Raw genomic sequence first — 12,665 nt, forward strand, 5'->3', positions numbered from 1 at the left:
GCAGATGTCCCAATATTTCTGTCCATAAAGTGCTTCATATCACATTTACAATACAGAGAGAGTATTTTACCACATCTAACATCATAAATGTAATGTAGTCACGTGCCAAGAGCAGCACTAAGCTGTAAAAAGCAAAGTTGAAGAGGACAGGAGGGAGATTTGTGGCTACAGCTCAAATGTGAAGCCCAGCCTAAGACGCTCTGTTGACACCTAGTGGTTAAAAACGGCGATCCATGGAGTAAACAAGGACTTGACAAACAACACCTACCAGCTCCATAATAGAAACATGAATGCCAGGAGAAGATGACCATAGAAAGCTTCCTTCAGTTTACAGCAATGTGGATATACAAGGCCTTACTGCTACCGCCAAGACAAAGGACCCAAGAGTAGCTTTGCATGAAGAAGGAGTTAAAGTTAAGGAGAAGTTAAACTGACGTCACCGGGTGAACATGTCAGACTATGAAGTATCTGTGCAGCAGCTTAATGATCTGTTAACTGATGAAAATGGAGATTTCTGCATGCCTTCCAAAGACTTCAACCAAGTCTACCCTGGAATCCTGCTGGGAAATGAGTAGGTTTCTTGTTTACAGGATCAGTCAGAGTGGAAAAACAATGACTTTCAGGCCGTTTTCTTGTTTTTGTGAGAACTACAGTTGCAGCAGTGAAGCAAATGCACAGTAAATGGTTTTATATTTGGGGCTTTGGGATGACTGTATATGAACATGCTAATGTAACTTTGCAGAGAGCAAGGCTGTCCTGTCTATAAACAGACACTGACTATTTATAGTACGGCTCTCAGCCAGAGGCATTCCCTCATGCTAAACACTTAATCTGTACTGGAGCCAGTCTTGGAAAAGGGACGTTCTTCAAGGGTTCCTAAGTGAAGCCGACACGTCTATATACAATTATGGTGACTCACAGAACTCTGGGATTGCTTAAATTCTGCAGGGTTAAATGGTTCTTCTTAAATGGTGGAGAACCTGTTATTCAGTACACCTTGAAAAGTCGAGGACCAGGGACTGGCTTTCAGGTTTCATCAACTTTCTTTCACATTTTTATTCAAAGCATCCATTAAGCATGAGTTATTCCTCAGGAAAGAGCAGGATGCACCACAGGAAATGACTCAGAAGACTCAGCAACCAGTTAAAAAAAAGGTCTTCCATTACTTCCATTATTTAAAGAAATCTGCAGGAAGATCTTTACAGACTTACAAAGTTGAACTGTAGAAGTCACCATCCACTTTTAGTTTTAATAGGCAATTAAGTAAATGGTGCTATAACCTTTTTTTGACAAGAGTGACACTGTAAAATCCTACTGGTTTCACTTTTTGAATTATAGTATTGTTTAGTATTGTATATTATTGTTGTGCAAAAACCTTGCATCTCCATTTTTATTATTCACTTCTTGATATTAAGGTTTTATCATTTGACAAGGTTTTTTTCTCTCTCCTGCAACGTTGCTTTGGAGACACAAAGTTTTCTTTGTATCCCCAAAACATCTATAGTCATATATAATAATAATAATAATAATAATAATAATAACAGTGATAACTCCATCTGCGCAGGTCTCTGGCCTTAAGTGTGCAGCGTTTGCAGCAGCTGGGTGTGACCCACGTCCTGAACGCTGCAGAAGGAGACACCTTCATGCACGTCAACACCGGGGCGGATTTCTACACAGACACAGGCATTATCTACCACGGAATACCAGCCTGTGATACTGACCACTACAATCTCAGCGTTTACTTCGAGGAGTGTTCAGACTTCATAGAGGAAGCTTTGGCGTATAAAGGAGGGGGAGGTAAAGAACTATCATTAGTAAACACTGTAAATGCAGCTCATGTTATTACAGAGCCCTAGAAAAGCCTGGGAGTATTGTAATCATGAAATTTGAACAAAACACTATTATATATATATATATATATATATATATATATATATATATTATACATATGTACACACAGCGCCATACGAGTTTGGGCACCCCTGGTCAAAATTCCAGTTACTGTAAATTTGAGTACATAAAAAAATAGATACATTTTTAAAAGGAGTTAATTTTACATAAGCTAAAAATGAAATATGTCTTTAATATTTTAAAATATAAGAAATCTTTTACAGTTTCAAAATAACAAAATAAGGAAAAGACCCCCAAGCTAAAGTTTGGGGAAACTTCTGAACGTAGGAAGGAAAGGTTTCCTTCTGATGACTTTTCCATGAAGGTCATGTTTCTGCAGGTGCTGAATTGAGTGGAACAGTGCAGAGTATTTTAATCATGGCATTTTCACAATATAATATTATATACAAACACATACACAGTGACATACGAGTTTTGCCTCCACTGGTCAAAATGGCAGTTGAGTAAAAGTGAGTAAAAGATGGCTACATTTATGAAAGGGGTTAATTTTACAAAAGCTAAAGATGAAAATTTTCTTCAAGATTTTTTCAAGTTCTTTTCCATTCAAAATAATAAAATAAATAAAAGGGCCCCAAGCTAAAGTTTGGGGAAACTTGTGTCATGTAATTCTGTGGTGAGAACACAGGAAAGGTTATCTTCTGATGACTCGTCATGAAGGTCATGTTTCTGAAAGTGCTGCTGCACAGTAGAACAGTGCATCACTACTCCAGGGTCTGTGAAATGTTTTCCAGTCAAACAGGGGCTCTAACTTGCCTTTCTAGTAGTCCTACATCTTCTACAACTCAACTTCTCAAAGACCTCCACAATTCCACCATTTTTATTTAACTGCCTGTCCTAATTAGACGAACTGGGAAAGCAGCTAGCTGAAAACGACTTGCTCTCTTCTCATAGATCTTCTTCTGCTTTGTGGGCATCAATTGTTTTCGGAGTTAGGCACCTGCTTGGAGGGGCCCATGGCCTGGTTGTTGAGGCTGTCTGTAATTGGTCTAAAATCAGCTTTAGATTAGTTCTAGAAGTACTGATTATACCCTTCATACACTCAGAAGTGTGCTGTGATGTTACTGTGAATGTTATAGATTTTTTTCCTCATCACAGGGAAGATCTACGTGCACTGCCAGAAGGGTTACAGCCGCTCAGCTTCGCTAGTCATTGCATACCTGATGCTGAAACAGAGACTGGACGTGCGAGCTGCTGTGGCCACGGTGAGAGAGAATCGGGAGATCGGACCCAACGACGGGTTTCTGTTGCAACTCTGCCAACTCAATGACCGCCTGAAAGATGAGGGGAAGTTGTGACTTTTCAAGGTCATGTGATCCCAGCTAGATCTCATGTGTGCACCCTCCATGGCAAGGAATACTGAAGTTTAGTGAACTATTTTTCACATATGCGCTAACAAAAATATTATAAAAAAATGATTAAAAAGTATTTAATAATTTAATAAAATTTAATAAAATTAAAAATGTATTTAAAAAAACATTCACTTTTTATCATTTTGTTGAAGAAGCTGAGGACAAAGCCAAAATAGCAATGTTAACATTCTTTTTTTTGCATTATTACTATTATTATTTTTTTATTTATATTATGTTATTTAATATACATAATATATTTAATACCCAAGCCATATATTTTCTATTAAAGTATTTCAAACATTAATTTAGAACCTGGGGAGATAAAACTTGATTGATGAATACATTTATGAATCACATGATTACCTTAAAAAATGACTTTTTTTCCTCAATATTTTTAGATATTGTCAGAGCATATCACTCCACCCAATAGCATCTAACGCTAGCTGCTAACCTATATGTTTATGTTAGACCACCTGTTTGGACTGCGATATTAAATCCGCCGTGTTATAGGCTGTGAGGGATTCATCTAAAAAATGGTTACCATGGATGAGGCGCATTATGAATAAAAGAGAGATGAAAAGCTGTCAGGGCCGTGTGTGTGTGTGTGTGTGTGTGTGGTGTTGAAGGGAGCTGACTGGTGAGGTGTTTTCTTAAGAAATGGGATCTTTCTGTGAGCTTGCCTGTGCCTGCTGATAAATCATCCAGTGACAGATGAGCTACAGCCTGTTACTGTACACCTATACTGTGACACTAGACAGTTTGTGAAGCCTATCTCTGTATTTTTGCATAAATCTGACCAAAAGTCTGGGTGGGCTTCCTTGAAAGAACAGCTGTTTTCAGGACTTTCCTCAAAAGTCCTATTTGGTTTGGAACAGAGCTTCATCACCAAAGTCCAAAAAAAGAAAATCACTAGATTAGGAGAACTCTGTACAAATCTGTACATTTATGTTTGTTGAGACAAATTATTCAACATTATTTGAAAAAGAAATTATTCTTTTTTTTCTTAATCATTAATAACTTCAACCAAACGTTTCTGGTAACTGGTGATCAATTCAGGTTCAAGGAATTTAGCCCATTCGTCCTTACAAAACTGGGATTCCTTGCACCACCTGCTCTTTTTTAGGTCTTTCATCAACAGTTCTACTGGGTTAAGAACTGGGATGCTATTTAAAGTATGTTTTGGTGAACCATGCAGCTTGATTTAGGGTGTGTCAGTGTGTCTTTGCTATCGTAACGACGGGAAAAGATGGTTCTGTTTTCTTCAGAAATGGGTTTCATAAACTCATACCTGATAAACTCATACCTGATAAACTCATACCTGATTTCCATCCTCTTGTTTACACAAGTATTCAAACCCTGCCACCATGGACCCTTATTACCTGCCACCCTGGACCCACTGCAATTTGCATACAGGTGGAACAGATCCTCTGATGATGGTATTGCCCTGACTCTGCATACTGCCCTCTCCCACCTGGACAGGAAGAACATGTATGTGAGAACGCGGTTTGTGCACTACAGTTCCGCCTTCAACACCATCATTCCTCCAAGGCTTGACATCAAGCTCCGGAATCTGAACGGTGTCTGAACAGCTCTCTACAACGCTGACTGCACAGCCAGACACAGCTCCAATGGCATCATTACATTCACTGAGGTCACGACAATCGTGGGCCTGATCTCCAACGATGATGAAACAGCATACAGACAGAAGATTAGCTTCCTGACACAGTGGTGCAAGAAATAAAAGCTCTCTCTGAATGTCAGCAAGCAGGACAATGATCTCAAGCACAGGGCCAAGGAAACACGGAAGTGGATGAACAACAGAAAACAAGAATCTGTGGCTCATCTAACAAACCTGGACAACCTGGAGCTTTGAATAACGGGAGGGTCTGCTACACTCACACCTGACTTCACCTTCACCTTCAGTTCTTCAATTAACCCTTTAAATGAACTTATACTCCTAGGTGTCTGCATACTTTTTTCTCTGATTTAATGTTGGATTATTATGGAAGCACAAGCTAGGGGTTTCTAATAACGTGTATATGGTGTATAAATGTGTGCAAATGAAACCAGAACGAGTGTAAATGTCAATATTTAAAGTACTTTATGTATTTAATTATTCAAAAACAAATTTAAAAAAAACTGAAAGGCACATTTCAGATCCATAAAAGACTGCACAGCGCAGTGCCAAAGTCAACAGCTGAACTCTTAACTGTTATCATACTGATAGCATAACACAGTTCTCCACATAAACAAGTAACAGATGAACAGGATTTTAGGTTAGTATATCATCGCTGCCATGCAAAACCATATTTCATATCTCCAAAATTACCAACTTTACAGAAGAGGGAAAAAACTCCTTAACTTTCAATGAAAGTCAATGTAAAAAGATTTGATCCCAAGTCATTTTGGACCGTTTATACTGTTCCGTTCATCATGAAATTCACAATGTCATGGCACAATGTCATGAGCAACTGCCAGATTCCAAAAAATGTAAAAAACAAAACAAAAAAACAAACAAACAAACAAAAAAACACATCAAAATCAGAGATACAAGGTTTTAACACGGCGTCAATGATAAGCTTTGTTCAGTTCATTTTTCACTTGCAAAGAAAGCAACATGTTTGATCAGCTGTTCTACGCTGTGTGTGAGCGTATATGCGAGAGCAGCTGATCACAATACTCAGCACTGCGCTGTTTGTCACGCACAGCTTCAACTTCCTGCTGCAACAGAATAGGGTCTGCAATGCTGCCCACCTTCAGAACATCTGGAGAGGGAGAGAGAAAGAGAGACAGAGAGACTAAGTTACAGTATCAGTATCAGCACTGCTGTTAGCAGTCCGACAGTGTTTGGATTTACCACTAGGTGGCACTACTGCACTGATACAAGTTACTTGTACATCTGATTCCTCTCAAGAACCTTAGAACCTCTAACAGCCCTGCCTTTATTAGTGTCGGCTCCTCTTCCTGAACAACTCAGATGATGTGGTCGCATAGCTGTGGCTGCACAGTGGCCTCATTTCAGACAGTTCTGTCAGTGAAAATGAGCAGTATAAACACAGCTCACCTGATTCCCTAAAGAGTGTGTGTCTGCGTGTGTGAGTGTGTGTCTGTGTGTGTGTGTGTGTGTTGGGGGGGGGGGGGGGTGTTTGGGATTGCTGGATCATGTGTTTGTGTTACAGTGCGGTAGAGAACAAAGCTGTGTGTTCTGTGTAGAGAGGAGGGGCAGGCTGAAGTTAAAGTGCTCATATCCTGCGTCCATTTCTGTGAGGGTCTGATTGCATTCAGCACCAATAGTGTAAGTGAGGTCAGGATGTTGGTTGATCACCACCTCACCTCATCCCCACCACTCCAACTCAAATTAGTCTATGGAGCACCAACCACCCTTACACCTCACACACAGTCCCGCTGCTCCACAGCTTAATGCTCTAGCCCACGCCTGTCAATAGGCAGCATGGTGCCAATAGGTTCATGTGCATCTGCTCCAGAGAGTCCTATTTTATTGCCAGTACTTTTCGACAGGGACTAGACAAGCTGTGAGCCTTCAACGTATGCAACTTAATGTAGCAGAATGCCTTCATTAGAAGGGGTGTCCGCAAACATTTGGAACAAAAGCCATTTCAGCTGCAGCTCATTTACAAATGTTTTTGAGGCTCAACATAATATATATTGCTGACTAAACTGAGATGCAGGACTAAGAAACATGAGTTAGAAGAACTTTTGACTAGGCCAAGTTGACTTAAGCCTTTAAACCCTAGGTGTATTATTCAGTTATTAAACCTAATGCGAAAGACATTGTGAATGTTGTGTGGAGTCCCACAGGGTTCTATTTTGGGGCCTATAAAACTGATGTTTATTACGACACTAATGTATTTATGAAAGTGAAGACGGGTCAAAACACACTCTGTAGTCACTTACTTTATCATTTTAAGTTGGCCAGATTAAAAGTCTATGAGTGTAAATTGATTATTTTTGCCTTTCTACTTGGTTTTATAGAGCATTTTATAGGACAGTAGTGTACAGTATTGTACTGACAGTATTTTAAAAGCAACAGGTTGGCACCAAACACTTCAGTGTGGCTTTGAAATGCAATGAGCGTAAAAAAGCATGACCAAGAAAGGACAATAAGAACGAGATTGTAAAGAAAGAAAAGCGGAGTCAGTGCACTGTGTTCTCATTATATCACACACACACACACACACACACACACAAGTTTAAACACACACTCCACTCTTCTACCTCTGACCACAACAAACACTCACTGTTATCCCTGAAACGGTTCAAAAAGCAACCCCCCCCCTCCCTCCGCTGTTATGGTTGTTACTTCAGCAGCTGCCAAGTGCAGAAGAGCTTTATATCAGTGGGGGAGATCATAAATGTCCTGATGGAGAAACCATCAGCCTCACCTGTCCACCACCTCAGCCAATTGCGGCCTACGTACAGGACACGCGGTTGGTTTCCTGGATCTTTCCCACATTTCCATGGAAACCAAGGTCGCCTTTTACTAGACGTATTTCTACGGAGGAAAAAAGGAGCCGAAAAGGAATGGAGAGAGGAGCCACATGTGCTATGGATTAGATGTGTGTGCATGTGTGTTGACGGTGCATGGCTCAGGCAATCCCTGGGCCCCTCTGGAAGCAGGCCAGTAGCAGATTGGATTATGTGATGGATGGAGTGTTAAAGGAGAATAAGTAAGGCTCTTTGAAGGGTAGGAAGAGAGGGACCAGAGGATGAGTGCCATCCTTCACTTTACATCAGCAGCTGTGGGGCTAAACCTCCAGATTTGATCCAGCTCTCACAAACATACCCGAAGCACTGCTCTCCTCTTATAATTAATACCGGAGCTGAGCCAACCCAACCACGTGTGAACACCGTGTTGTGTGACAACGCCTGTTACAGGTGCTACTTTTAAAATGTCAGCTGACAGAACTGTATAGGACTGTAGCAAGTCCTGTAAGTTGGTGAGATGTTTACAAGTCATTTCATATGGGTCTGAGTCGAGTCTCGAGTCTCTGAGGTGGGAGTCTGAGTATGGGAGTCAAACCATAGAGTTGAGTCTCTGTGGAGAATGTCTGAGGTAAGTCTTGAGTATCTACGATGCAGGCCAGAGTTACTTCTTGAGTCTGAGGTGCAATTCTGAGTTGATTCTTGAGTCTCTGTGGTACAGATTCAAAACAAGTCTGAAGTCTCCAAGGTGTGAGTCTGAGTCTTGAGTCTCTAAAGTGAAAGTCCAGGTTGAGTCTCTGTGGCGCACATCTGAGTTAAGTCTAGAGTATCTTAAGAAGTAGGTCGGAGTTAAGTCTTGGGTCTTCACTCTTTTAGGATGAAAGTCCAAGTTGAGTCTTCAGGGGTAAAGTCAAGATTTGAGTCTCAGTTCTCTAGGATGAAAGTCCAAGAGTCTCAGGTCTCTAGGGCAGGGGAGTTTTTTGAGTACCCCTGCCATAGGGTGCATATCTAAATTAAATCTTGAGTGTTTAGGATGCCCACCCATCCTAGTCCTAGTCCTAGTCACTGTCAAAATTTGAATGTCTGTGGTAAGTCCAAGTCAAGCCTTACCTTTCTGGGGTGCCAGACAAGTCTTGAGTCTCTTTGGTGTGAGCCCAAGACTTTTGGGTTTGAGTCTGCGACAAGACTTCAGTCTTTAGGGTGTGCAAGTCCATGTCTCGAGTCTCTGTGTTGTGCGAGTTCATGTTGGGCTGTCAGGCCAAGTGAAATCTGCTGGGTTGAAGTCTGAGTCACAACTTAAGTCGCTGTGGTGTGAGTCCGAATCAAGTCTTTTGGGTTTGAGTAAAGACTCAACTTTCTGATGTGTAAGTCTAAGTTAAGTCTTAAGTCTCTAAGGTGAGACTCTAGGATGAGTGCCCAAGTCGAGTCTCTTGGATATTATTCTTGGTAAAGTCTCTGGGATGCGGCGTCCACATCAAGTCTCCAGTCTCTGGGGTATTCATGTCAAATCTCAAGTCATCAGTAGAGAGTTTAGTTTTAGAAATACAAGAATATTAAAAAAGTATTTGATAATCAAAGGGAAATGAATTAATTCATTAGTTTACACCAAGGAAAGTATTTTAGTAAGGGTTAAATCTTAGCTCTATGAAAGTTTTCTGTCACTGCCACGATCACCGCTGGCTTGCTCTTATTAAAGTTGCTTTGTGTATATAAATAACCGTGACTCGACTTGACATTTGACACCCAAATACCTTTCTTTATCATAACAACAGGACATAAAAGTGGGGCTAACTATTAAACGCACATTTGTATTGAGTGCAGGGGGTCTTAAATGCTTATGGTTTTAATTCAGTTATCAATAATGTATCAATGACAGTGACATCATCCCATCATCACCATCATCATCATCATCTCCAGTCTGTTTCCTTACCCAGCACTATGAGCTGTATTCTTTGGTCAGGATCGTCCAGATACAGCAGCAGCTGCTGGTAGAGGAACTGCAGGTGGGGACGGCATGTGTTTGGGTCGTAATCTTTCCCTAAAGATGAGAACCACACACTCAGGGCCTTCAAAGCTTCAGCACGCACCTCATCGCTGCTGTCATCTACGCGCTTCAAAAGCTCTGTAACACACACACACACACACACACACACACACACACACAAACTGCGGTTTGTAGATTTTCCCAATAATTGAAGCTATTAGAATTGTAGCATGACAATGCTAAACCATAAGTAGTGTTGGTAGCTTTTTGAGTGAAAGACGAGGCTGTTACGGAGCAGCTTTGATTGACAGAGTGGGCGTGTCTGAGAGTAAATGGGGCAGTTCAAGTACAGTTTCCGATTGACCGGCTTGGCAGGGGATTTTGACTGCAGTTTGATTAACGGAGTGGGTGGGGAGATTAGAGTGCAGTTTCTACTCGACACATTGGTCAGCTTTGTGAAAGCGCAGTTGTTAAAGGACAGAATGGGCTAGAAGGGGCTATTCCAGCAGAATTTTAAAATGAACTGAGCGGGTGGAGCAGACAGAGTGGGCAGATTCTTATTGACACAACGGGTGGGGCTGCTACATCACGGTGTTTAATTGAAACAATGGACAGGGTCGCTACCGCACAGTCTTTGACTGACAGATTGGGCAGGGCCGCTACCGCACAGCTTCTGATCAACAAAGTGGGCAGGGCCGCTACCGCACAGTCTTTGACTGACAGATTGGGCAGCACCGCTACCTCACAGCTTATGATCAACAGAGTGGGCAGGGCCGCTACCGCACAGCTTATGATCGACAGAGAGGGCAGGGCCGCTACCGCACAGCTTATGATCGACAGAGAGGGCAGGGCCGCTACCTCACAGCTTATGATCGACAGAGAGGGCAGGGCCGCTACCGCACAGCTTATGATCGACAGAGAGGGCAGGGCCGCTACCGCACAGCTTATGATCGACAGAGTGGGCAGGGCCGCTACCGCACAGCTTATGATCGACAGAGAGGGCAGGGCCGCTACCGCACAGCTTATGATCGACAGAGTGGGCAGGGCCGCTACCGCACAGTCTTTGATTGACTGACTGGGCAGGTGAGTGTGGTTAGTATTACAGTGATAACTATGACAACGTTAAGCCATTAGAGTGAGTGTGATTACATGGGTACACCTTAATGGGTGGAGGCAGAGTGCTGTAAGATGAAGTGTGTGTGTGTGTATATATGTGTGTGTGTGTGTGTGTTTGTGAGATATCAGTGTGCTGTGATGAAGGGAGTGTGTGTACCTGGGTATATCTTGTTGCATGTATCAGGGCTGAGGCAGTGCGCAGTGATGCTCATCAGGGTTTCTAGTGATCTGGAGGCCAGAAGGCGTGAAAGCTGAGAGTCCTCCTCCAGTGCGGAGATCAGATCAGCAATGAGCTTCGGCTCCACACTCAGAACCTAATGCACAAAAACACACAGTAAGAAACAGAGCACTTTATTAGGAACACAGTGTGAAGGACAGTGTGTAGGGCCTCCTTTTTGCTCTCAAAACAAGATGCTGGAAGCATTTGAGATTCTGGTTAATTTGATGAATTAATTTAACTCATGGTCATGTTCATGAAACCAGAGGCGACCTATGTTTTGTGACATGGTGCATTATTATGCTATTCCTAGTAACTAAGCGATCAAGGAAGACTGGCCTTGGCCAGGGAAGTGAGCAGGAACCCAAAGTTCACTTTGACAGAACTCCGGCGTATCCTTGTGGAGATTGCATCCTTTCAGAAAATCAGCCATCCAGGCAACACTCCACAAATCAAAAGAGTGGCCAGATAGAAGCCAATGCTTAGTAAAAGGCACACGACAGCTAGAAGACCCTCAAACCATAAGAAAGAAGATTCTCTGGTCTGAAGAAACCAAATTTGAACTTTGTGGCCTGAATACTAATCGGCACGTCTGGAGGAAACCAGGCACCGCTCATCACCTGGGTAATGCCATCAATCATGATGTGGGGATGTATTTCAGCAGTGGGACCAGGGCAACTAGTCCTGATAGAGGGAAAGATGAATGCAGCTAAGTACAGAGAGATCCTTGAAGAAAAGCTGCACCAGATGTTCTGGACCTCAGACTAGGGCGAAGGTTTACCCTCCAACATGACCACGACCCGGAGCACACAGCCAAGAGAACAAAGGAGTGGCTTCAGAGAAAGTCTGTGAATGTCCTTGAGTGGCCCAGCCAGAGCCCAGACCTGAATCCAATTGAACATCTGTGGAAGAAGCTGAAAACTGCTGTGTACCGACGCTCCCCATCTAACCTGACGGAAGCTTGCAGCTTCTTTCCCAAGATGCCTAGAAGCTGTTAGTGCTGCCAAAGGTGCATCAACCCATCAACCCAGGCGAAGGATGTGTACAGATATGTAACCCCTACATAACCTATTTTCATCTACAGTCGTCTGCTGTTGTACACACAGGTTGTCTGCAGACCCAGCCAGGCCGGTCATTCTCTGCTGACCTCTCTCACCAACAAATCTTCAGAACTGTCGCTCACTCAGCTTCAGTGCAAAACTGAGACCAGCCTCAGACTCAAACAGTCATGAAACGTGCATTACGCTTTGATGGTAATTGGTGGGGTATTAGCTTGCATTACTTGTTAGCTACATTAGTTTCGGCTGTTTGGCAACACTTGACTGTTGATTGCTGAACTCTTAATCTTGATGTTTCAACGTGTATCAATGCTAATGCATCTGTGTTTGCCTCAAACAACCCCAGGCTCTCTCTCGCGCTCAATCTCCCTCTCCAAATGAGCTGATACCACCAGCTTATCACATCTGTGTGGAGGAGGAGAAATACACACACACACACACATACACAAAGGGGCAACTAGAGAGGGAGGATGGAAAAGCAAATATCTTGGCAAGGGAAACATGAGGGATGACATCATGGTGTGTAGGGCAGCTCTGTTTGTAAGCGGAGGAGCTGATCGTTTTAGCAGGAGGAAGTGAACAGTGTT

The 12,665-nt window shown here is 42.5% G+C and overlaps 2 protein-coding genes across 2 annotated transcripts in view; one reads left to right on the forward strand and one right to left on the reverse strand.

The window, feature by feature from the left end:
- Positions 1 to 449: 449 nt before the first annotated feature.
- On the forward strand, positions 450 to 3,206 carry dusp3b (dual specificity phosphatase 3b). Its single transcript, XM_072694138.1, has 3 exons — positions 450 to 571; positions 1,565 to 1,797; positions 3,007 to 3,206. Exons 1-3 carry the CDS (start codon positions 450 to 452, stop codon positions 3,204 to 3,206), a joined length of 555 nt encoding a protein of 184 aa, XP_072550239.1.
- A 2,205-nt stretch (positions 3,207 to 5,411) lies between these two features.
- Positions 5,412 to 12,665, reverse strand: part of LOC140573970 (dynein axonemal assembly factor 5-like) — a 51,785-nt gene continuing 44,531 nt past the window's right edge. Inside the window, exons 11-13 of the mRNA XM_072693618.1 lie at positions 10,961 to 11,117; positions 9,634 to 9,825; positions 5,412 to 6,025 (exon numbers count right to left, since the gene is read on the reverse strand). Of these exons, the coding sequence (XP_072549719.1) occupies positions 5,895 to 6,025; positions 9,634 to 9,825; positions 10,961 to 11,117 (480 nt within the window). The 3' untranslated portion in view covers positions 5,412 to 5,894. The remainder of the gene's footprint in view (positions 6,026 to 9,633; positions 9,826 to 10,960; positions 11,118 to 12,665) is intronic.

This window comes from Salminus brasiliensis, chromosome 12 (genome assembly GCF_030463535.1).
Source record: "Salminus brasiliensis chromosome 12, fSalBra1.hap2, whole genome shotgun sequence".
Classification (NCBI taxonomy): Eukaryota; Metazoa; Chordata; class Actinopteri; order Characiformes; family Bryconidae; genus Salminus; species Salminus brasiliensis.